This window comes from Motacilla alba, chromosome 7, assembly GCF_015832195.1.
Source record: "Motacilla alba alba isolate MOTALB_02 chromosome 7, Motacilla_alba_V1.0_pri, whole genome shotgun sequence".
In the NCBI taxonomy this organism is placed as follows: domain Eukaryota; kingdom Metazoa; phylum Chordata; class Aves; order Passeriformes; family Motacillidae; genus Motacilla; species Motacilla alba.
Genome location: NC_052022.1, coordinates 9,892,782 through 9,917,250, shown reverse-complemented (window position 1 = coordinate 9,917,250; position 24,469 = coordinate 9,892,782). Strand labels below are relative to the sequence as shown.

General features: G+C 41.8%; 1 protein-coding gene across 12 annotated transcripts in view; it reads left to right on the top strand.

Annotated features, from left to right (window-relative positions):
• Positions 1-24,469, top strand: part of KALRN (kalirin RhoGEF kinase) — a 470,788-nt gene that overhangs the window by 284,502 nt on the left and 161,817 nt on the right. For all 12 annotated transcript variants that reach the window (XR_005257665.1, XM_038143643.1, XM_038143641.1 and 9 more), the window contains 4 exons: positions 1,639-1,808; positions 6,760-6,934; positions 17,554-17,749; positions 23,366-23,532. Coding sequence is in view for 11 of the 12 variants with exons in the window: in XM_038143643.1 (XP_037999571.1) it covers positions 1,639-1,808; positions 6,760-6,934; positions 17,554-17,749; positions 23,366-23,532 (708 nt within the window). In the remaining variant the exon portion in view is untranslated. The remainder of the gene's footprint in view (positions 1-1,638; positions 1,809-6,759; positions 6,935-17,553; positions 17,750-23,365; positions 23,533-24,469) is intronic.

Genomic DNA, 24,469 nt, shown 5'->3' with positions numbered 1-24,469 from the left:
TAATAGTTCCCCTTTTATACTACGCCTTTTCCTAAGAATGTGAAAATATGTAAATATCCCAAGGAAAGACAGTCTGTTTCAGGCCAGTAGCTGGGCAGGACATGATCATTGTAATATTTATGAATAAACAGAGGCATTTACCCAAAATATTCAAAGCTGACTCTGAAAAGCCTACAAGTAAAGCATATGTTCTAATACTTGTTTTTGTAAGTCTCTCAAGCAAGGACTCAGTAGCAGAGGTGGGGACAGAGCAAAAGGCACTGGGCTCTCCCTTTTCTGGTATCATGAGTGTGCTGGGACAGCCGCTAATTTTGATGATTTTGATTTGGGCCAGGGTAATACCCTTGAAGTCTGTAGCTTGTGTATAGTGTAGCACTTAGTGACTGGCTTTAGGTGTGGGCCCTGGCTGTGAGAAGCTTTGGCAGCTGGAGCTTTAGACATCCCCATCCTCCTCTTGTTTAATGTGGACGTGCAGAATTCACAGTCTCAGAGGAAATGCTGCAGGATGGGGATCCAGCACAACTCGTTTTGAACACGAAAACATTTTCACCAGCTCTTTGCCACCCACACACAATGTCCTCCTCTGCTTCATGCTCACCCCCGGTCCCTGTGGGACAAAGCTCTCCAGTCCCTGGGCCAGCAGGAGAAGCCGCGGCCAGCGCTGCATCCTCTGGCATTTCCCAGCGCCCTGGTGTTTCCCACTCTGGGACTTCGCTGTACCTCCAGCTCATACCAGCAAAATGTGGGTTAATGGAGCCGGCGTGGCACAGGAAAGAGTCTCTGGTGGAGGGATTAGGGTGTGCTGGCAGGCTGCCAGCTCGGTTGGTGCTATTTTACACTCACTTTTCAGCACAAGCTTAAAGGGGAATCCTCTGTTCACTTTAAGCCTTTACAGCCAGCGAGAGGCTGCTGGGGCATTCCTGCCCCTGTCCAGACCTCTGATGAACAGCTGGCTGGAAATTCTCATCTAAGCACTTGCAATGATTTGTTGCCGTGATTGTGGCTTTAAAACTGGTAGTCAGAACTATTCAAAATTAATGGATCTTCATGGGGTCGATTAGTGATATTGCTGTGTCCTGTGTTTGGATTTTCCCAGAGTTAAAATGCAGAGTCTGGGTGCATTTTGAGGAGGAGGTTTAAGTACTAGAAACAAAAAAGAAACCCCACAACTTCAACCCCTGAGAAGGCATAACTGAGCAGGCACAGCTAGACTTCAGTCAGTACCATACACACATACCAAAGATTGTAGGTCTGTCCTACAACAGGCTTCAGCTGCATGTGAAATTAATAGCAGCTGATAGTGCTCAGCTCCTGAAAGGGTTAGGTTATCACAGCTGTAGATTTTAATTTATTACTAGTATAAAGAGTTAATCAGAATAAAATAGTTATTGCTGTATAATAAACAAAAATTGAATTGGTTTGTTGTGTTTTTTGAAAACTACCTGATAGTATATTTATCTTATTTTTTTGCTTTAAATGGAATCAATAACAAATGTATCTTTTTGGGATTACAAATTTTAGGTCAGTTTTCCTGTGGAACATGCAGCCTGAGTTAATGCCTATTGATCTGGAATTAGAGAGCAAAAGGGTTAAATCTCAATCCCTCTCTGATTTATATTTCCCTCCCCTTCTTCCCAGCTGTGGACATGGATGGAAGATCTGCAGAAGGAGCTCTTAGAGGATGTCTGTGCTGACTCTGTGGATGCGGTTCAGGAGCTTATCAAGCAGTTTCAGCAGCAGCAAACGGCCACCCTGGATGCTACCCTCAATGTTATTAAAGAAGGGGAAGATCTAATCCAGCAGCTCAGGTAAGCATCCACCTGGGGCACAGGTGTTGAGAAATCTGATGCATGCTGTGCTTTAGGGGTGCCTAAATAGGGAACTGTAAGCTAGGATCAGTTGGGAGAGTTTGTTAATTCTTTGCTTATTTATAAATCTTCAGATCCTTTGAGTGTTTTATTGAAATTACAGGGAGTGATTTGTGTGGACTGATTAGAGTAGTCTGTGGATCAGCATTGGTTTCCTGTTTGACTGAGAGATTATTTATAGGCACTGGGAAGTGAATGAAACCAAATGTGTTTGAAGTGAATATTTTTAGTTGGTATTTATAGAGGATTGTTAAATGGTTGGGAACTGAGGCCTCGTGATTTATATGGTTATTCCCAATGTAGGGCAAGTGTATTCCTCTTAATAAAATACACACGTGTCTAACAGTCCTCACTGTTTCATTTTGCATGCAGCACCCTTCTATTTATCTTTGTGTATGTGGGGTTTATTCATAGTGTCAAAGAGGCTCTTTTACTGCTGGTTCTTCTACTAGCACTATGAATTAAACTGGCTCATTTTTGCCTAATTTAAAATACATGAGGAGACTAGTCCCAAGAATTTGGGGGGGGGGGGGATGTTGGGGTTTTTGTTGGGTGTTTGATGTTTTTGTTTCTTTTCTTTCTTAATCTGCAAGTATTGTCAAATGAATATTTGCAGAGTAAGCTTATACAGAATTAGTAATTGTGAAATTTCTCTCATTTGTTGTTAAAGTGGTTTTCTGTGCCTTTAGCTCTGTTGACAGCAGTGAAGTTTTCCTGCCTTTTAGGGATGTTGCTGGGCACTGAACCACGTCCAATACATCACTTATTATTTAGATTTTTATATTGTTACAGGTTGTCCTTACCCACATGTACATAGTGTGCATGTTCTGTATACATTATAATATGCAAATATCCCAGGTTGTATGCATTTCACCAGACAGTCCAAGAGAGTGACTTCATCTCCCTCACCCCGAGCTTTCCTAATCTGATGCCTTTATTTTTCATCTGAGATATGCAGAAAACTATGAGCCATGATGGGAACTTGAGAGGAAAATCCCAAGATGCTCTGGAGTGCAATGGACAATGAGGGCGGGCTCTGGTGGAGCTCTGCCCTTAAGAGCCCTCCTGGAGTCCTTAAGTATTTTCCTGCTGCCATATGCTGAGCTTTCCTCTAAGCTTTTCTCTGTCATCCTGGATGCAGAGTTTTCTCTGCTGGGTCAGGAAAAAGAAAAAAAAAAGAGAGAGATTTGAAAGGACTGCTCTAGGCTTTGATTGTCATTCAGCCCTGGGCAGCCACACCACAGAGCTCAAGGAGATTCCTGCCCTTGCTGTGTGTGACTTGCCAGCACCACAGGGGAGGGAGAGAGACTGGAGTTGTGGTATTGCTTGCCAGTATTAGGGTTGGAGAGGAAGGATCAGGAGTAGACATTCCATCCTTCTACTCATCTTTGCTGATCAGTAGGATAAAATCATGCTGAGTTTGGTAAGTGAGCTGCAGAGGGGAAGGGGTTTTAGCTGAGAATATGTGTATGGCCAGCTGCAGCAGGTCACTCAAAGGTCTGCATGGTAACTTACTTTTATGCAAAGAAATGCTTTGCAAAGTTTAGGGCACTTCTGTGAGATCAAAAAAATGGCAGTGAAATTGTGGGCTAAAAATTTTTGTTAGTCTTCCCAACTATTGGAATGGCATCACTTCAGTGTGAACACCCATGGAGTTGAGCCTGAAAGGGACCCCATACAAGCCCATCAGGTGCAGTGTGGAGTGGTTTTTGGGTTTGCAGAAAGTGTCAACATTCAAAGAGTCCCGGTTCCAGTTGTGGACTTGGCCTAAAGGATTTTTGCCTCTACCTGAGTCAGAAGGGAAGTCTGAAGAGTGGCCAGGGTAATACCTGGAGCTGAAAAGTCAGTGGAGCATGAGAAAGAGGTGAACTGCAAGGTGGTGTGTGGGACTTCAGCTTTTTCTTAATGTGAACGTAGTCAGTTCTTAGCTTCAGCCTTGGAAAAATGACTGTGGCCTCAGCTTTGAGACTTTTTTTAATCAATGTTATGCTTCAATGTTTGCCAAATACCAAGGCAGTTTTTGTGGTGGCTGTGTTTAACAAAGAAAAGTTGGGTTTGGGGTCTGGTTTGTTCTTTGAGCAGTGAGCAAGATGGAACAAGGTGAACATGTTTGTGCCAATTGATCCCCTGGTTCTGATGGAGTTAATACCAAACATTTGAATGCACACAAAAGTTTGCAGTGCTGAGCTGTCAAGATGAGCTGGTTCAAGTGTTGGATTTGAGTGCTCTGACTAACTGCAAAGCTTGTAATGTGATCCTGGACTCTTTCAAAGCAGAGCAGTGTGGAAAAAAAACCCCTATGAAGCTGCCTCTGTGTGTGCCCACTCTCACCAGCTTTCATCACTGCTGGCAATGGTAAAGAACACACAGATAAAGGAAAAACTAGCATTGCTGCAGTCTTTCCTTAACACAGGATTGCATTTCAGTGTGGATCACCTTGTACCTGCCGTGAAGAATAGATGAAGATTGCAAATGCCACAACAATGAAAAGAATGAAATACACTGCTCTTATCAAGCATGTCATAACACAGGCTAAAAGCAAGAAAATTACTGGAGCTTTGGAAAGTTTTACATTTCTTGTTCTTATCTTTGAGAGAACAGATTTTGGTTTAGAGAAGATCATTTGTGTAATAGCACTCTGTTTCCTCCAGATAGGCGATGAAAAGCTCAGGTGCCTGAACTAAATACCATGCCTGGGACTTCAGGACCTCAGTGACTCCATCAGGAGGCCATACCTATCAGGAATAAAACAGGCCTGCCTAGAAACTTTGTGCATGTCATGGTTCACATAGGAAACACTTTCCACTCTTCCTTATCAATGCTTTACTGAGGTGGTTGTTGTTCTCAGCAGTCAACACAAAGCAAACCTTTTGAGCTGCAGTTCCAGGGGTGCTGCTGGGGGTGACATTTTTGGTCGTCTGTGAAAGGCAAAACAATGACTTGCTCCAGTGAGATGTGAAAAGCAGGAATGTTCATGGCTGGAAAAAAAAAAAAATTGAAGATTTAGGTATCTTGCTTTTTTTTTGCAGTAGTTCAGCATATAAGCTTTAGATAATAGATATTTCTTATTGAGCTTTCTCCCAGTGAAAGCACTAAAAGTGGTTTTAGGAGAACAGGGTTCATTTTAAACAAAGTCAGCAGCAATGTACTGAGTCCAATTTTATGTTCCCTGGAGTTTATTTTGTTTTGTTTTTTTTTTTTCCAATAATTTATTTGAATTTTAAAACTCTAATCCATAGCCTTTCAAAGATTAGTAAGGGTCTTATATTTATTCTTTCCAGAGTTTATCATCACCAGACAGAACAAGAAATATTGTGACAGAAGCATGCAATCTCAGAAATGTTTTTTTTCCTGTAGGGAGATCTTTCTCAGACCAGACTAGCTAGGGGTTGTCAATGCCTTATCCAAGGAGACTTAAAAAACCCACCAGAGTACTACTCTTAAACTTTTGTATTGCATCAGTCACTGAAATGCAAGTGTGGCTTGATTTGAGGAGTGCAATGTTTAATGAAAAAGAATTTCTAAAACTAAATGTGTCTCTAGATCCCGTGAGAGATTATTCAACACCGGTCTTGAATAATTCATTGAGTAATTTAGATAATATATGAATAGTAATAATCCTGCATCTGAGTGAAGATTTATTTCATGTCCTTTTATAGAAGACAGGTGCTGACTGAGGGAAGCAGAACTTGATTGGATGCAGCCTCAGATTAAGCTGTAGTTTGAAAATCTCTAGTTATTTTCATTCCTCCTTCCTCTGTGCAGCTCTAATGTGGAGGCAGAGACCCTGTGATCACCATGAATGTGAAAACAGACTGACAGAGTGGGGCAGAAACCATAACACCTAGAGAGAGAAATATCAGTGTAATATTACCATATAAGCCAGGGAAATCAGCAGAAATTACATCTAAATCTTGTTTTAGCCAATGTGTCAAAGCCAAGATTAAAATTTGGCTTCAGAGTTTCCTTTCTGGCCCTTCTGAACATTGAGGGACCTTGTGTCGAGCATTTGAGGATAAATTTCAATTCTTTATATCTGCAAATGGTATTTATCCATAAACAGTCACTGAAAAAAAAAATTGCTGAAGACATAGCAGTAGGTGAGCCTATTAATATACAGGAAAGCACAAATAGAAAAGGAACTGTCAGGGCTTTCCTGTGCCCATGCTAAGCTTTCAAGTACAGCAAATTCCCCCTTGGTCCTGGCCCACCAGTGCAGGGTTTGCTCCCTTCTGCTGCCTGTAAATGGAAAATGTAACTGGAGCGGTATCTGACCTGTCACAGTCACATCTCCTTTCACTTCCCCAGTGAAAAGACAAGTCAGGATCTCTCTTGCAGTTTCTGAAAGGTGTGTTGGGGTTTTTTTTGCACTGTATTCTGTATCCATTGCTGTACTACGTTATCCAGAGGATACCAGGGCATCACTAGCCATTGGTCTAAAATACTCATAATCCTCATTCAATTAGTCTGTAAGTAGTTGGGCAAATGCAGGAAATTACCTTGTAAAGGTCCAGGAGGCTGAGTGGCATCTCAGCTGATGTAAGTATAGGCAGGAGCAGGTGACCCTGGAGCATTAAAGGTGATTGCCAGCCGGTCTCCTCAAGAGAGCCCCTGAGATTGATGTGCATCTCCTCCCCTGCCCCTCCCAAGTGTGTAAGGTCACAGTGTCCACAGCACAAGAAAGAAGATGATCCCCCTGCTCAAACTTTGTGCCCAGCTCAGGAGCTGCAGGATTTCAGGGAGTAGAGGAGATGAGTGTTGCACACACCTTCCCTCAGCCCTCTGTGCTGGGGTTTGCTCCTCAGCAGCACGCAGAATCACAGATGTGTAGTTCTTGCTCTTTTGCCTGCCTCAAAGCTCAGCTCTAACCCTGCCCTCTGCCTTGCCACAGGGACTCTGCTGTTTCCAACAACAAGACCCCCCACAACAGCTCCATCAGCCACATCGAATCCGTCCTTCAGCAGCTCGACGAGGCCCAGGTACAGATGGAAGAGCTCTTCCATGAGAGGAAGATTAAGCTAGACATTTTCCTTCAGCTCCGGATTTTTGAGCAGTACACCATTGAGGTAAGAGCTGGCTGCATGACCTGGGTGAGGGGAGCTGTGGGAGAGAGAGGACATGTGAACATACCTTGTGAGGGTACATCTTGGGCTGTTTGATTCTGCTCAGCTGTCCAGTGAGGGGGAGAGAGAGTTACAACTGTGCTTTAATTCACACTGTTGGACCCAAACCCAAAGCATGCTTTAGGATAGACTGCCAGGATGCACTGAAAGAGGTGCATGGGTGCTTCCCTGACTGTGCTGGGAATCTGCCTGCTTTGCAGAGAAGCTTGATGAGATGCCTGTTATAACTCTCTGTTGACATGAGTCACTCAGGGATTTGAAAGTTCTGTGTCACTTATTAGTGAGGTTTGTCTCTTCAGGTACAAACAGACACACGCGTGTCTCTAAGCCACAGAGTGAAAAAACATGTTATGCATCAAAGGAAAGGGTATTTAAAAGATGGGCTTTTTAGACACGGCAGTGGATTTATTTAAAAAGGAAAAAAGTGCTGTGGGGAAAATTAAAGGGATGTTTATATGTCCTCATGCAAAAAAAAATGTCTTTCAATTCTGTTTTGTACTTTTGTTTTGGAATCAAAAGCACTGGATGGAAAAAATCATCAAAATATTGGGGTGTTCTTGGAGTGAGAAATTTTGAAGATATTCCAGCCAATCTCAGTAATTACTTTCTGTAGTTCTGGTAGGAGATGAAAAAGGAACAAAACGTGTATTAACTTGTACACGGAGTCTGTGAGACTGATGTCAGTGCTTGTGTCCTTTGTGGGGTGTGTTCCTCCTGCTGTATGCCCCTGGTGCTTGTTCAGTTCAGGGAGCACCTGTAAGTGTTTGAGGATGATACATTCCTGGAGGTATTGTTTGTAAATCTGTAGGTTTATCTATTATTTATTTCTTGTTTGTAAATCTGTAGGTAGTCTCAAGGTGGGAGCTGGTATCTGCTGGGAGGTTTAGAATGCTGTGTTACATTTTGTGTTTAAGACATGACATGATGAATTACAGTGGAACAAAAGGCAGGAAGCAGGTGTCCAGTTTCCTAAAAGGTGTCCTGTTCTATTGCTGAATGCCTGACATAGGAATCAGTGAGGAGTATCTGAGCTTCTCTGCTGTGACTGCACAGTGAGGTATTTCACTGCAGTCTGTCCTACAGTGCTTGTTAATTATGTAAATTAGAATAGTTTCATTTACTTACCAGTTATGTGCAGCCTCCTTGCTGTTGAGAGGCAGAATTCTTTGTATTTGTATATAAATATATAAATGTATCTATTTCATGTCAGATACTGCTCTTTCAGCAGAGTATGTTATCTCCTAGATTTAAATAGAAGATACTTTTTATACATGTTGGTGTGGCAGATGCTGAATAATTGAGACTTTTACTTTAAAGATGTAAATGGGTGTGAATGCTGTACTTGAACATACCCATAAATGGCATCTGTGTTTTCAAAAAAGAAGAAAGAGACGACCAATTTGTGCCTCTGGAACACCCAAATGTGTTTGTAGACAGTATGTGGTGAACCCATGTGAGTTACTCATTAAAGTCTCAGCCTGTTTCACTGCAGGTTCAAGTCTGAACCTCTAGTTGTTCTGATTTAAGTAAAAGTATTTTTTAAAAATTAAAGCAAACCACTGTTCTCAAATTCTTTTTCTTTGTAAATAGTCTGTCAATCAAAGAGTGTCACTACCAGGCATTACTTTACTGATGGGGTAAGCGAGGCATCAGGAGAGAATGTAACTTACATTGTTCCCCTCACATGGGATACCAAATGGAAATACTTTGTGGATGCCTTTGCTTTGTTTCTGCATGGATCTTACTTCTGTATATTCACAGAATGGAGTGGCTGTGATACATTAAGATACTTAAAATTGGAAATGTGCTTCAGAGTCTTCTAAAATCAGATTAGCAAGAAAGGATTTTAAAGAAAATCACCATTAGTTGTCACTGTAGATTTGCTATTTTTTTATCATAGGAACATCTGAATTCCCTCTGCAAGATTAATATTACAGGGAAATCTGAGAGCATGTTTCATAGAGAGTCTACGGGCAGATGATTTTATTTAGAAAGCTCCCTCTCTTGGAGAAATATTTTTTATTTTAGAATAAGTATGGCAATTTCTACTGAAAACACAGTGAAAAACATACCCAGGTCAGTATCTTAAATTCACTAGGTACAGTTGGTGCTTAAACAAGAAAGGCAGTTTGATGGATAATAAAACAAAGGCAGTTTGAAATAAAATGTTAAATAACGCATGTATGCTATGCATTTCAAACAGCTGAATTGGCTCAAATTGACACAGTAATGGTGCTTAGAAAGTAGATTGCAGTCAGTTGCCTCAGCTGTATAATGAAGATTCCAGTTCAGTGGGAAACTGTTACAGGAATTAACAGAATTATCTCGTGCCATTGTTGAGAAACAAAAAGATTTTTTCCTCATCATAATTTAAAAGCATGTAGTATTTCTGATGGTTGACTATTCCAAGCTATTGAGGAAAAAAGATGATGATGTTTAAAACAGGAAATTAAGTATTTTTTTCTACTAAGGACAAGTAGCTTGAGCTATGACTGGAAATGTATTTAGGTTTTAATTTTCCATAATAGCCTAGATCCTGCATAGATTAGGAATTGTGAAATAATGTGTACCAGTATGATGGATTGTCAAATTAATTTCTCCTTTTCTAGTCTAGATAAGCCCCCTTCCATCTGTCCAAAGAGCAGTGCCATATTGAACACATCCTTAGTGAAAGACCTGTACCTGCTGCAGCTGTGTTAATCCTTCCTGCACTCACACAAACTGCCTGCAAAACCTGGGTCCTCCTCCCAAACTTGAACATCTTTCTCCTCATTGCCATTTCTGCCTTGTCAAGCACCCAGTTTCCCATTTCCCCCCCTCAGGTGTGTGTTCCTGGGTCTGTTGGTTCTTGTGCTCCAGGGGATCCCTTGACATGAGGACCCTTCCCTGGCAACTCTGGGGAGAGGAAGATTTGCATCTCTCTGCTGGAAGCTGGAGGGATGCAGCTGTGGGAGCCCATCTGCTTCCAGCAGCTTTAGGGAAAGCTGCACATTAGAGCCCAGCCTCAGAAAACATCTCATTGTTGTCTCTTTCCATCCAGTTTTGGTACTGAACATTTCCAATTCTGATATTTTTCCCTGCTTCTCTCTCTCTCTCTCCCCCTCTCCCCTTTCTAATTAATAGGGCAAACAAAGTGGTAGGATTTTTAAAAATTCACAAATAGCAAATGAGTGATTTGCCTTTTTGTTTTGCTTAGGAAGTGTCTGTCTTTTGATCTTTGGAACCTACCCTGCTTTGACTGTTCTCCACAAATATTGAAATATATGCCATTGATCACATAACCCATTCCTCTGGCACTCCTTCCTAAACTTACACTGTGCCCATCTGTTTTGTAGCCCCCCCTGGTTTTTTGAGCTTTTCTATAATCTTTGCATCTTGACAGAGGTTTGGAGTCCAGACAAACTTTAGGATTAATGATTACTGTGCAATCAACATATATTTCCATCTATTATTGGTCTTGTATTATCCATTATTGATCTTGTACTTCAGTGAAATCTGTCAACTATTGTTGCATTTTGTCTTCAGGAAAAATACTTTCCTTTAAGAGATGCCACCTGCCTATTTCTCTGGCAGGGCCGACCAGCTGTGCTCATTTAGGACTTTTAAGGACTTCTAAGCCTCACAGGAAGCTTTTGTTTTGCACTGGACTCATGGCAGGTTTGGCGGGTATGAATTTGGGTACGGATGCACAGGCCCATAGCATGTACTGCTTGTTCTTCCTTGCCTTAATCTCATTATATTGACTGATGTTTACACTCTGGGTTCTCGGGGTAAGTTATGAAATCCAAGCTATGGAAACACCTGAAAATAGACATAACAGAAACATGAGAGACCCTGGCTGTCCCTATGGGAGCTGTTCTGCCCTAAGTTTTAACACACAAAATGACAGCCCATCCTTTATTTAGGAAACCTGTCTAACTGTGTTGCCTGATATGTTTGATTCCTTTACCAAACCCCTGGCCATTTCAAAACAACATGGGATCCTTGGGATTATATGGTTGGTCCTTCTATATGGTACAGATTGAATTGAGTTTGTGCAGCCTGCCAGGTGACTCAGGAGATTTCATGGAATGTGACTGTGGGAGCTGATCTGCTGCCAGGGAATTGGGAGCAGGGCTGGAGGGGTGAGGGCTGGCAGACGTCAGCAGCTGTGCTGGCACCACGCTGAGTGTATTTTACATAGAAAGCACAGGCTTGCTCCAGAGTTATATCCTCAGGAAGATCTGTCACTTATACGTTGTCCCTTGCTTCAGAAATAGTAATATAAAGGCTTATTAACCATTATTTGAGTGAATGCAAACGTACTCGGCAAAATGCTGAGTAAATGTATAAAAACCAAATGGTAAAATGCACTGAGTGGCAACCCCTAAAAAATTACTGCCATGCAGAGTCTTTCTGCATGTTTTTCCCTTTAAGCTTTTGTAGAGAGATTATCAAATTCACCTCTAGGCCTCTCTAGAATGCTATAGAATGCCTAGGATGCCTAGAAAACAGGAATTATCTCAGTCAATACATGTCCAGCAACATTTGTTGGTTACCTCAAAAAAAAAAACCTTCCTTACCTATAGGCACGCAGTTTGTGGTAATTGGGAGTGGGGCTGTGGTGAGCCTCATCCCCAATGGGTACAGCTGTGAAAAGCAGGGGAGCAGCACTGAAGGCAATGAGCCATGGAGAGCCCAGGTGCACTGACCAACCACCAAAGGGAGCAGAGGGCACACAGGTGCAGTGCATGGACAGGAGGGGTATGAAAGGTTGGGCTAAAGAACAAGAAGGGCAGATGCTTGTAGCCTTCTGGAGTGGTCTGGTGTTTCTCTGTATGAGTAAATGCGTAAAGCCTTCTGAAGTTGTGTGGTGGTACTCTGTGTATCGTGGCTGTCTCAACTGTGACATGTGCTGTGACACTTCTCCCTTTCCTGGAAGTGCTCTGCTCCTTCCCATGCATGTATTGTTTCTTTTCCTACAATATGAAATGCTAGACAGAACCTTTTTTCTGTAGTCTTAGAGTGACGTGATTCCTACACCAGGACAGTCCCAAGAGGGATTAAGGGAGCTCCCACTGCACAGTATAAATTAGATCTTGTAAGCTGTTTGTTATATTTCAAAAAAACCCATGATCGCTAAAACCTTCACCTGCTGGATATCTAATTTTCCCCCATTCAATTTCTTTGGCTCCATTTCACCTGGTAATTAAATTTTTCAGCAGTGATTTCTCTTGCTGCCTCTTCTGGCTGTTCACAACAATCCCTGAGCATGAGTTTAGGAGGAAACAGGAGCCAGCTTTCACAGCAGCTCATTTCACTGTTATTTACAACTCATTTGAGTGTCCCATTCCAGGTTTATAACACTAGCTGTACCTTTTAAGAGTATTAGCTGCCTGCATGAAGGTACAAGATGTTTTGTAGCCCCCTCACTGACTAAGAACTGACACTCAGATGTGAACTTCTTTATTAGAAATAAGTGTTACAGAGCTTTTGAGATAGATTTGAAAGAAATTTTCACCATTTCTGTTCGTAAGATGAGATCCTGTAATTTTTCATGCTTAGTGAGTTTCTGTTTCTCTTTTCCATCTATACTGAGTTTTCCAACTGCATGTCACTTCATTTTAAGGAAAGGAATGCTCTAAGCTGTTCTGGGCACCCTGTGTTTTGGAGCTGAATCCCATTGTTGCTCCAGATATTTTTGGGATTCAAAGGAGTCAGAAGCACTGGAGCAGAATCATCACTGTGACAATCCTTTCACACTTCAGTGGCTCAGGTCCCCACTAAGCCAGTGCAGCATCTCTGTCTGTTGTCAGAAAAATGAGGTGACGGTGTTGTCATTTTGCACAGCATCACCCAAAACCAAGGCCTGAGAAAAAGGAACAGTAAACTTTGTGCTTATATGATGTGTAGAAGTGACAGTTCCATTTCCTATCTCAGTCTGCTCCTAGACCCACTTACACTGTCACATCCAGTCCTCTGCTCCTTCAGCCTGCTCTGAATGTTCCTACCCTTGGCATTCCTGTTGCCCAATCTCTGGTGAGTGCCTTAGAGATCTGGTCTTACCAACTCTATTATAATTCCTCACTCTCTGCACTCACAGACATTCCCTCTGCATTCAGAACATGGAATTTTTTTTTTATTCCTTCCTGGATCAAATCTTACCTCTCAGCCCATCCATCCCCACTGTTAATCCCAGCTGTATGGCTGTCACCTTTTTTCTCTTGAAATGAGGTAGATCTTGCCTTTTCAGTACAGATCTGCTCTGTGCCTGTGTGACTGTTCTTCCTGTCCTGGCTCATTCCCATGCTCTACCCACTCTTCTCACCTTTGCTTCTCTACCTACTTGCACCATCATTTTTGTTCCAACCTGACTCCTACATTTGCTTATTCTTCCCAGGCATCTTTACTCTTTTTCAGATCCCTCTCAAGCCCACTCGCTTTGTGTTGATAGCTTGTGCTCCCAGGATAGAACTTTCTTCCCTCCTCCTCATATGCCCTTCCTCAGCCTATACTTCAGAATATCAGCCTCTCTGTGATTCATTCTCCATATAACATTTATCTTCTTTCACTTGATTCCTCACTTCCCCTCTCCACCTCCTTCAACTGGCAAACACAATTTTCTGGCTGCCATTAAACATGACTTTAGATGTTGAGCACTGAATTAAGGCCAAACAAGCAGTATTCAAGCATCCTTTTGTAGAAAATCTCATCATCAGCACTGTAAAAAAATATATATACTTAAGTATTTAGACAAGAAATTACTGGAGATGTACGATTGCCTGCACAGCAGCTGCTGCAGCTCTGGCAGGCTCTTTGGCCTAATTCACAAGCTGCAATGTAGGCATGAGATGCCTGGGCTGCTCCTGTTGTCATTATTACTGCTCCTGCTTTTCACCTCTGTACTCTTCCTTACAGCTGCCATTATTCTCCAGGACTGAAGAACATGTCCCTCCCCATTTGGTCATGTTTCCTGCTGATGTTGCAACATGACAAATCCAGGAGGCAGCAAATGCAGCAGTATTGCAGGAGTGGGAATTTGGATACATTAAGTTGCTGCTTTAGGAGGATTCCTGCCTAAAAGCTTTGCGGTCTAGACTGTGGTCACTGTGTCTGCACAAAAACAGACCTGGCTGCCATAGTCTGTATATCCATAATCGCTCTGGGATAGTCTCATGGAGCTCACACAAACCCAGCATTTACTCACGTGCTTCCTCCCTTTCTCTGATAAGGGTATGTCAGATATCTCACTTCATACTAGAGTGGGTTCACTGCCAGCGTTGCTTCTCCTCCCATTCTCATGGCAGCAGGAGCATCTGTTTCAGGTGAAGAATGACAAAATGTGCTTCCTAGGCTCATTGGAATCAATACTTCATCGTGGCTTTCTCCTATCAGTACTCCTGGGTCGTTTGACCTTCCTTTAGTAATAGGGAGCTGTTTCTTGGCCACTGACCTCGTATGACCCGCAGAAAAGGAGGGTGGCCCCTTCCAAGGAGTTGGCTGAAGTGTGGCTGACAATGAGTCACATGCAGCTTTCCTTGGAACAGTGTTCCAAGTGTTCCCAACCAGGGGATAAGGCTGCTGCTTGGGCTAGTGCAGACCTTGCACTGCTGCTCTTGCTGCTCTCAGGACCCTTGTGTTTTGGTAAAATTGCTTTCTCAAGCCACAGCAGAACAGAGCAGAGCTCCAGTCTTCTATTACAGCAGGGCTTCCCTTCTCTCACTGCATGTGAGGGGTGCTGAGGTCTATTAGAATCACTAACACTGGTAAATAAAGTAAATAAAATAAGAAGTGCTGTCATTTCTTCCCACCAAAAAACTAGCATGTGAACAGGGGAAATGAATCAGCCATTCTTCTTTGTCAAAAGGGAATGAAACAAATTAATTGCCAAGTGGACCCTCGTTTATGAGAGAATTCCTGACAGAGGCCCAGTGCAATTGGGTCTTACCACAGCTTAGGGGATAGGACACTTAATGCAGTCCCCTTTATCAGAGGTATCAAGGCCTGACTCTTGTGAAAGCATCCAATTTTAGGCTTTAAAAGTATATGGCTGTAGTTAACAGAGCTGCCTAATTACATCTTATTCCTCAAGAAAAAGAAATCATTTTCCCTATACTCAAATCAAACCAGTACATTCAGACTCTGGCACTATTTCCAAATGGTCCTGTTTGAAGAACAGAAAATGCTGGGATTCTGCATTGTCTGTACAGACAGAAAAGGAAATGTCCTAATGAGATATGCAAAGCAGCATGGTCTCTGGAATAGGGCACCAGATTGGGATTCAGGAAACCTGGGTTGTTATCACAGCCCAGCTATTGCTTCTTGCCTTAGTGTGCTTTAGATTCCCTGCTAGCCATCTGTTTGTAACTCAGAGCAACGTACCCAGCCTTCCTGTACCCACTTAGCCTGAGAAATTTGGTGTTGTTCCATCCCTTGCTGTGCCTGATTCCTTCCTCTCTTGCCCTGACCCAGCACAGGGGATGGCTGTCCCTCCTTCACCAGCCCTCACTCAAAGGCTTCTTCCCTCCACTGGTGTCTGTGCTCTTAGCCTGGCAGAGCTGGCACTCACTCTGACAGCTTTGTTACTGCTGGACGTGTCAAGCTGTCCAGAGCTGCTCAGGCACAGGCTTAGCCTCTATTCCTGGCCCTGACAATGTGACATGGAGCACAGTGGGCTGCTGGCCTTGCATTCTGCATTGTTTACCAGCTTGCATCCTCGCTGCCTGTACCATCCTTTCGTCCTTAGCTGGAACACTGACTGGATCTGGGGAGTGTGGGTAACAGAGCAAAACCCCTTTTAGCTCCATTGTCCACAAGCAATAAAAGCAATAGTGGTCAGTGTCCCTTCTGCAGCCAAGTGGAGAAGTTACCAAGAGAAAGTTCTGATTCACTTATGTCATGTGCTTTTCCATAGAAAGAGCAGAAGGGACTTTACATTGAACTTTGTGTTACTGTCATGGCTATAGGAACCTGTGCTCACTCTGAATTAATTCTGTTGTTTGTAGTTTGAAATGAGGTCTAGATCACCTCAGTTCTGGTAACTATTAGCTGAGCATCTGTCCCTAAATGTAAATATATTTGGTAAAACTCTTTTCCACCATCAACTTTGGAGATTTTTCCCTAACTGTTAAATCTGCCAATAAGTCTCCACAGTCCACGGACTCCTGCTGGGATATGCTGAATGAATCAGAGGCTGCTGGAATCAGGAATGGGGGCAAAGACAGTGTAGAGATAGCTATTATTTAAAGGTAATTGAGTGGAATGGGCAAAGGAACAAGCTGAAGAAAAATAGAAACCCCTCAGGATATCCACGCTCTGCCTTCTCTTCCGCAGATGAGTCCCAGGTCCTTCATTGAGTAAGTCTGCTTTTCTGCTTCTCTCAAAAAAGAGCCTAAAACATGCACTTTTTCCTTCTAGTGCAAAACTCTATGCTTTTGTCCATTCTAATGTGAGAAGGGCTGAGAACTGATCCATTTGGGTCCTCTTCCTAAGCCTGTGCTGCATATAATGTACATTTTCTGGAAAGGAAAGCTGAATGGAAAATTTTGAATCTTGGTTCCTTAGGAAGTTAAACATCTCACTTCACACAGGCTCTGAAGAGCACTTTTAGTGAGAAGCAGAGAACTTTTCACTGCATCATAATGTGCACAAGTGGGAATGTAGATACCTACTTTTAGCTCTCCTGAATTTAGCTATGAGAAATTGACCCATTAATCAGAATTAAGTCATTTATTTAATAATTTTCAATCCTTCTGAGACTTGTATTCTGCACTGTACAACTTAATTCCCATTTCCCTTGTCCCCCCTCCCTCATTCATTGTCACTACCACATTCCCTCTTTTTTTTGCCTGCGGCAGCAGAAGCTAGGTTGAGGTGAGATTGGCTGCTTAGGTGGACACTAGATCTTGCTTTAATTGCACAGGCAAAACTGAAGGACTTTGATACAAGCTGGCTTCTGTGGAGAAAGATGTAAAATGCAGAAGATAGAATAAATGGACTGCTAAAATCATCAGCCTGCGAGTCACAATTAGGAAGCAGAGAAAGCAAAGAAGATTTTGCATGTTCCCAGGAGTTACTGGCAGGTCTTTGGTTACAGCCAGGTTGCATTTGTGAATCTGTAGATAATTCACCTAAACCTTGAGTGTGATGTTTCTGTGTTGTGCATTACATCTGTGATATGTAACATATAATGTGTTGTAAAAAAAATGTTTTAGAAACATTCAGGCCATTTTGGGATTGTGTGGTAGCAGGGTGTTTTGTAATTCTGGAAGCATTATTTTTTCATTTAATTCAAATATATTCAGAAACATTTGTTCTACCATCAATGAGAATATAGTGGGTATTCTCTTCCAGTGTCATTTGGGATATGTAAGGGAAAAGGAAAGGGACAGTTTTTGTTGGACTGATAATCTTTTCATGGATCCTCACCTAAGAAAAATATGAAGTGTCACCATTAAGTGGGCAGGATCTGGAGTTTGAAGGTTTCTGGATCAGAGTCAAAATGTGAAGTATTTTCTGATCCAAACATTGTTGGAGAGTAAGATATTTCATTGATCCTGAGTGTCTGTCTTCTGCCCATGAAGGTTACAGCAGAGTTGGATGCTTGGAATGAAGATCTGCTGAGGCAAATGAACGATTTCAATACTGAGGATCTCACTCTGGCTGAGCAGCGATTGCAGCGTCACACTGAGCGGAAACTGGCCATGAACAACATGACCTTTGAAGTCATCCAGCAAGGGCAGGACTTGCACCAATACATCATGGAGGTCCAGGCTTCAGGTGAGAACAATTTGATCTCTATTTTACATGGGAAGAAAAAAAAAAAAAAAGAAACAACCAAAAAAACCCCAAGAAAAAGCCCAAACCCCCAAAATGCATAGCAAGCCGAAATACCACATTACGTATGAAATAAGATTTTAATACATGCAATACTGGTCTCTTCACTCTCAGAACTGTTCCCCAGGTTATGAGAATTTGGATTCAGGATTTTATTTAGAAACCTGCTGTTTCTTTGAGACTGAATCTCATTGAGGAAGTGAAGCTGAATTTCAAGTTTGATTCAGACAGTTTCACAGCTGCAGGATGGAGTGTGTGATTGACTCCAAATTGGATGGAGAGGGGAGGGCAAGACAAGCTCCTTGTCCTTGCTCCAGCTCAGAAACAAGCACTGCAGTCAAGAGCTACAGATCCTTGAGCTGGGCAGTCAGACCTCAGGTCTGGATGCAGTCTAGTCATTCTAGACTTCTAGGCTTGTTAATCTTACTGCAAATTGACTTAAGTGAGAGTCAAACTGACCAGATGGGCTGGCTTCATTCTCTGCAGGCTCGAGTACCTTTTCCTTGTTCCTCATTTCAGGGTGCAGACATGCCCAAGGGAAAGAGAGAGAGAGTAAGGGAGAAAGAATCTAATTATCCCAGAGTCCTCTGGGAAAGAATTCAAATATGAGAGCCTTGAAACCAGTAATGAAATGGAACTCTTGTTTCCAGACAGTTCTGCTTGGAATTGCTTTGTGTAAAAAAGGAATATGATAAACCATACTGAATTCTCCTTTTCAGAGTGCACTTAAAGGTAGCAGCTTGAGTGTAAAAAAAGCCCTTGGAGATGTGCTCTTGAATGAAAGTTTTGGTTCACTTTGATGAGGAGTCTGTCTGATTTTACTCTACTTCTCAGCATAAGAGAATTTCTAGTACATCCTGAGAGTAAAAATTTTTGTTTCCTTGGATTTTGCATCTGGAAAAGGAATATCATAATCCAGATTAATCACTGCATAAAGCCCAGAAGTGAATGTTAATTATGTAGTGCTTTACCCTTCTAAAATGTTTGGAAAGATTGCAAAGCAAGAACAGTTCCTGTTCTTTCCCTCGTTTGAAATAAAAAGGATTTTATGGTATTATTCTTTGGCAAACAGTTTACCTCTAGGCACCTACCTTCAGAACAATCTGGCAGTATCCAGCCTGATTTGGCAGGCTGCACTCAACAGAGGCTTGAGGACTGCTTCAAGAGGATGTTGTGAACTAGATAATCTGGTGCATTCTGTGAGCCTCTCTGAGATCTACCCACATGATACCTGGCCCTGTGCTTCAGCCTCCCTGCTTTCTGAGTTAGAAAATTCACCCTGAGACATTGGTTGAGATATTTGTGCTCTTTTGTCTGTTTGTTTTTTCATCCTGAAGGAATCCATGGGAGATAAAGAATATGATCAAGAACAGAGCACAGTCAGGAGCCTCAGTGACTGAGTTTTAGAAAATAAAAAATAATTTCTGTGTTTATCAAGAAGTTAGAAACAACTTCTTTTGGATTGCTGACAAAAGGTTAGCAACTCAATGAATTGACTTGTAAAATGTTTTTGTAAGATTCTCTGAGGCCACTTTCTATGAAGCCTACCTAATAAAAATCCACTGCTCTCAAAAGCAGGGAAGCAGAAGTCCCGTGGGGATGTAGAGTGACTATAGTAAATCAAAGGTAATGGCCATGTCTAGTATGCATGGAATGCTAAATGCTGGGAGAATGGAAAAATAAGGGAGAAAGGTAGTACTGGGAGCCTACTGCTTCTTCAGTAAAAAAAAAAGTTATACTTCATAAAAAAAGTGATTGAATTTTACTCCCTCTTCCTGAATCCTTTATCACAGCCATTCAGGGTATAGGGTAGGGGATGATTGTTCTTAACTTCCAGAGCTGAAAACTTGCAGAGGTTCTGGGAAATCAGCTGCTGTTGCTGCTCCCTATTGTACACTGTCACCGCTGCTACAATGAAAACTGCAGCCACAGAAGATAGAGCCAGAAAAAATGTGATTTTCCAGAGCCATTCTACCTAACCAGCCACCCTTAATTGACCAAGTTTCTTCCCTTCCCTCTAACTCTCTTTGAGCTTTATTCTTTTCAACATGCCACACAGGAGACTGACTTGATTTTGATCACTCTCTCGTTTGTCTTGGAGGTCTTTAAGCCAGCAAGTCTGTCAGATAAAATTACATCCACATGCTGCCATTTATGATGTCTTTTTTGCTTGGAAGTCTTGAGGTAGAAAAAGAAGGCTGTAGATATTCAGCCATGATTTTTGCATGTCTGATGCAGACTTGGAGCACTGACCCTTACTAGGCTGTGGAGTGTCTGGCAATCCCTGTGAACATTCTTATGTTGGTACAATAATTCCAGTGGTTCTGTGATGCACCAGGTCAGACTCTGTGGTTATTCAGGGCATCCCTACAATCAGGCTTCTCTGCAAGCCCAGTATTTCCAAAGTTCCATCCAGCTCAAGGTTATGTTCCTGTGATTCCTTCCAATACTCCAGCATGTGCGAGTGAGCCTGGATTAGACTGTTTTCTCCATCAGAATAATTATTTTTTAAAGAAATGTTTGGTTTTTTTAGGGAATAGGTAAGATCTGGAAGTCAGGTTGCATTTCCTGAAATTTTGCAGTACTTGCAAATCGTCACTAAAATCTGTGTCAATCAGGAAACATATTTGTATGTAGAGAATATTATAGTAATATTCTCAACAAGACTGGAGTTTCTAATGAGCCAGCCCTTTTTTTTTTCAAGAAACCTATCTGCTATTTTCCTGTTTGATTTTACCTGTACTGCTGATAGCAAAGCTAAATATGTGGGTCAATACTGTCAAAAATGGTGGGGTTTTTGTTGGTTTTTTTTTGGATGCCTAACTCAATACGTTGAAGGAGGCTGGTGTTTCCAAAAGTGGCAACTTGGGCAATTCTGAAAAACCCATTTCCCACAGAAAGTTTAGGATAATTATTCAGGAGTAATTCGGCACTTGGGCCCAAGCTGTGGTGATGACGTGCTCAGGTAATTTATTAGCATATGCACCTCAGTTAGTCTGATTCTAGGCATTAAAAGCAGTAACACTCTAATAGCTGGTTAATTGATTGTGCAAATTTATTTGATTAATAAAGTCCATTTGCATTGTCAATATCATTGCCATAATGAGCCCCCAGTTGGGGGCCTTTAATGGTTTACAGAGCTCCCTTTTATATCTTAGAAAAATTGCTTCTAAGTCAAATCTGAAATACACTTCTAGAGCTGAAGTTGGGGATATTTATTCAGTACCTGCCTGATACGTGTAAGATTCCAAGTCCTTTTGCTTCCTGGTCATCAAGCTAACATTGTTCACCTCTTTTCCAAGTGTTGCATTGCTTAAAAGGGAAGCAGAAATCTTTTTCATTTGCTTTGTGATGTCCTTTATAGTTAATTATAACTGTAGTTTACATTGCAAAGAAGAGAATATAAACTCTCCTATCACAGGCTCTTCATATTTCAGCATAAAGGTTTAAAGCAGTTTCAGAACAGTTTTGTTCAGGTTAAAAAGCAATACTACCCTAGACTGAATTGTATCTCACACTGCAAGCAGTTCAGGTGTCACTAATGCATGTTTTGTAGGATGCCAGTTAGTGTGGCTCAGCACTCTTTCCTGTAGGATTTTTTAAAAACATTTTCAATTCAATATCACTCACTTGACATCTGCTGCACTGTTTGAGGCAGTAAAAGAAAATGGCAACCAAGTCCATTTTATCAGAAAGTCAGCTATGCTTTCCTAGCTGTCAAAACACAATGTAAAGATAATATGTATGAAATTATTCGGGAAACAAGGCTTTTTATTTTGCCAGCCAATACTTGAGAAGAAAAAGCGCTCTCACCGCATGTGCTGGCACTGCAGAATAAATCCATGTGACATACGACAAGCAGGAAAGGGCAGATCATTCATCATGGGGAGCACACAGTGCCCTTGGATAGCATCCCAGGCAGTTCCCTGGTTGCTGCTGATGAGTTAGCATGATCAGAGCTGCACCAGCTGAGTGTGTGCGGGAGGGAAAGCTGTGCATTCAATCTCCAATAGGTGTGGTGAAGTCGAGCATACAAAAAGGCATCATGTCCCCAGGATACAGAGCCATATGCAGGCTAATTGCAGCAACAATGCCTGGTGTCTGGCAATTGAAAAGAACTTCACTCCCAAGAATAGAAACATATATTAAATTTCCAGTTTTAAATGGGAAGCCAGGGGCCATTCCACTTTATTTGGTAATGAAGGAACTGTTTTGTTTTGGCTGGGAAAGGGAATAAGCCAATCATTTGCATTCCCATGTGCTTTCTCTGATAAAACCAGAAACCAGGAAAAGGGATAGGGTTAGTAATAAGGTCGTATTTATTTTGTGTGCTGTACTGTGTAGATACTGCTGAATGAAAAGTCATGAGTCTCTGAGGAGGATAAAGAGGGAGGTAAAGACAACTTTCTAAATGGTTTTCAAAAAGAGTGTCCAAGACTTTTTTTCAGCAGCTACTAATTAACACATTTCTTTTTTAAGGCTGTATTATTCTGTTAAATCAAATGGCTTTGGAGGAAAGTGCAGTGTTTTCTCAGCATAACTGCAATCATATTATTTTTATGTTAGGTTTCTTTTCCTTCCTGCTTCGAGGCCAATGGCAAAATTCCAGTCGACCTTCATAAGGAAAGAGTCAAGTCTTTATTAGTTTGCAATCCCAGGGACTGCAGTAACATCATATTTCCTCCAGGCAAATATTCCTCCACCAGTTCCTTCCAGTTGCACTGGTGGCAAACCCAGCGTTGCAGTCGCATCAGTGGCACCCGAAGGCACGAAGCTCTGCACTGTGTTTCATGTAAACACTACACACAAGGCTCACAGTGTCAGAAAAACATTCAGGAGGTAGAATGGGCCTCAGGAAGTCTCTATTTCAATCTCCTGATCAAGTCAGGGCCATGAAACCAGACCGGGCCTTTGAGGGGTTAGCAAGTTCATGTAGGATGCAAGGGAGGGGGATGTGGTACTAAGACACCCTTTCTGTCTGCTGTGTGAGGATTGGACAAAAGTCAGTCTATGGAATAATTCTGAATTAACTAAAGTCTAATTTAAACAAATTAATTGTTGACGTTCCTCTACAAGCATCCAGATAGAAAGAGGTTTTTTCTATGGAGTTCCCTGTACTTGTAGCACTACTGTACATCTATTTGACTTTTCTATTTTCTTCCTTATCTCTTTTCTCTTCTAGTTTTTTTTTTCAACATGCATTTCTAAAGTATAAGTTTATTAATTACCCTAAAAAAACTGAGGATTTTTCTGTATTTTTTAAAATTTGATGTTCGTGCAAGTTTTTGAGCAAGACTGTGCTTAAGTCAGTCCAACTGGTCAGATACTGATGAGTCAGATGAGCAATGACCACCAGAGAAACACCACCTTGTAGAAAAATGTAGCATTGAAGACTAGGGAGCTGTGAAAGCCAAATATTACATGTGAGAAAGTTAAGTGAGAAAGAATTACTCAGACAGTTGCAAATCAATGTGTTAAGTGGTAAAAAATTTTGAAGTTTGCAGTTATGCAAAATTGAAATTTCAAGTGCAATAATCTTTTTCTCTCTCCATGTTACAGGCATTGAGCTGATCTGTGAAAAAGACATTGATCTTGCAACCCAGGTTCAAGAACTGCTGGAATTTCTTCACGAGAAACAGCACGAGCTGGAGCTCAATGCTGACCAAACTCACAAGAGGTTGGAGCAGTGCCTACAGCTGCGGCACCTCCAGGCTGAGGTCAAGCAGGTGAGAGTTTTTAACCATACATGTGGGGCTTGAGGAGGTTTTTAGCCATTACCTGCATTCACACTGCCAAGCCAGTGTCTGCCAAGGGACAAACCTTTAGGTGAGCAGTCTAAATTCCTCTTTTTTTAAGAGTAGTTGATTTGCTGACAGGTTGCAGAATGGCCCTTTGCAAATAAGAAGAGGCTCTGCCCTCCCAAGCGTGCCTGGATTTGGCTTCATGAGTAGTTATGGGAATTCTGTGAAAAACTGACCATGTAGATTCTCAACTGGAGAAACGGCCTCAGACTCCAAGTGTTCTGGGAATGTAATTATTTGATTTGTGACCCAGACTTAAGCTGAGGTGGAAAACAGGCCCAAAGCAAAGGAAACTGAGCTGTGAGGCCTAACTATGACATTATGGTAGTTTCACCTTTTCATTTATTGCTATACATCTGTTGTCTTGCAGGAATCTTTAACCTCTTCTGGTGATTAAAAAAATTCTCTCAGTGGTCTCTAGATCCCAGGACTTGTTTAGACATCTCAGTATTATTAAATTGCCTTTCTTTCAGATTTCATCCCAGCCTAGGCAGTCATGTTCTGCCTCCCTTGGTTTTTGCTAACATTTAGTTTGGATGCCTCATGTTTCTTTGTTTTCCTTTGCTGCACAGGATAACATTACACTTCCTGCTTCCTAGCCCATAGGTGGCTTCACAGTCTAGTGTATGTCTGTCTTTTTATTGAATGTTCCTGATTTCATCAGGAAAACCAAGAATGTTTTTCCAGACATCTGGTATTTTCAGTTTTCCATTTTACTGTACAAATAGGTGGGTTGGGGGGTGGTGTTGGGACAAGTGTTCAAATACTACAAGGTATTCGTATAAGATATCAGCTCATTTGTTTACCTAAACACATAGAGACCCTCTCTGAATGCTCAGTACATATGATCATAAATACTCAC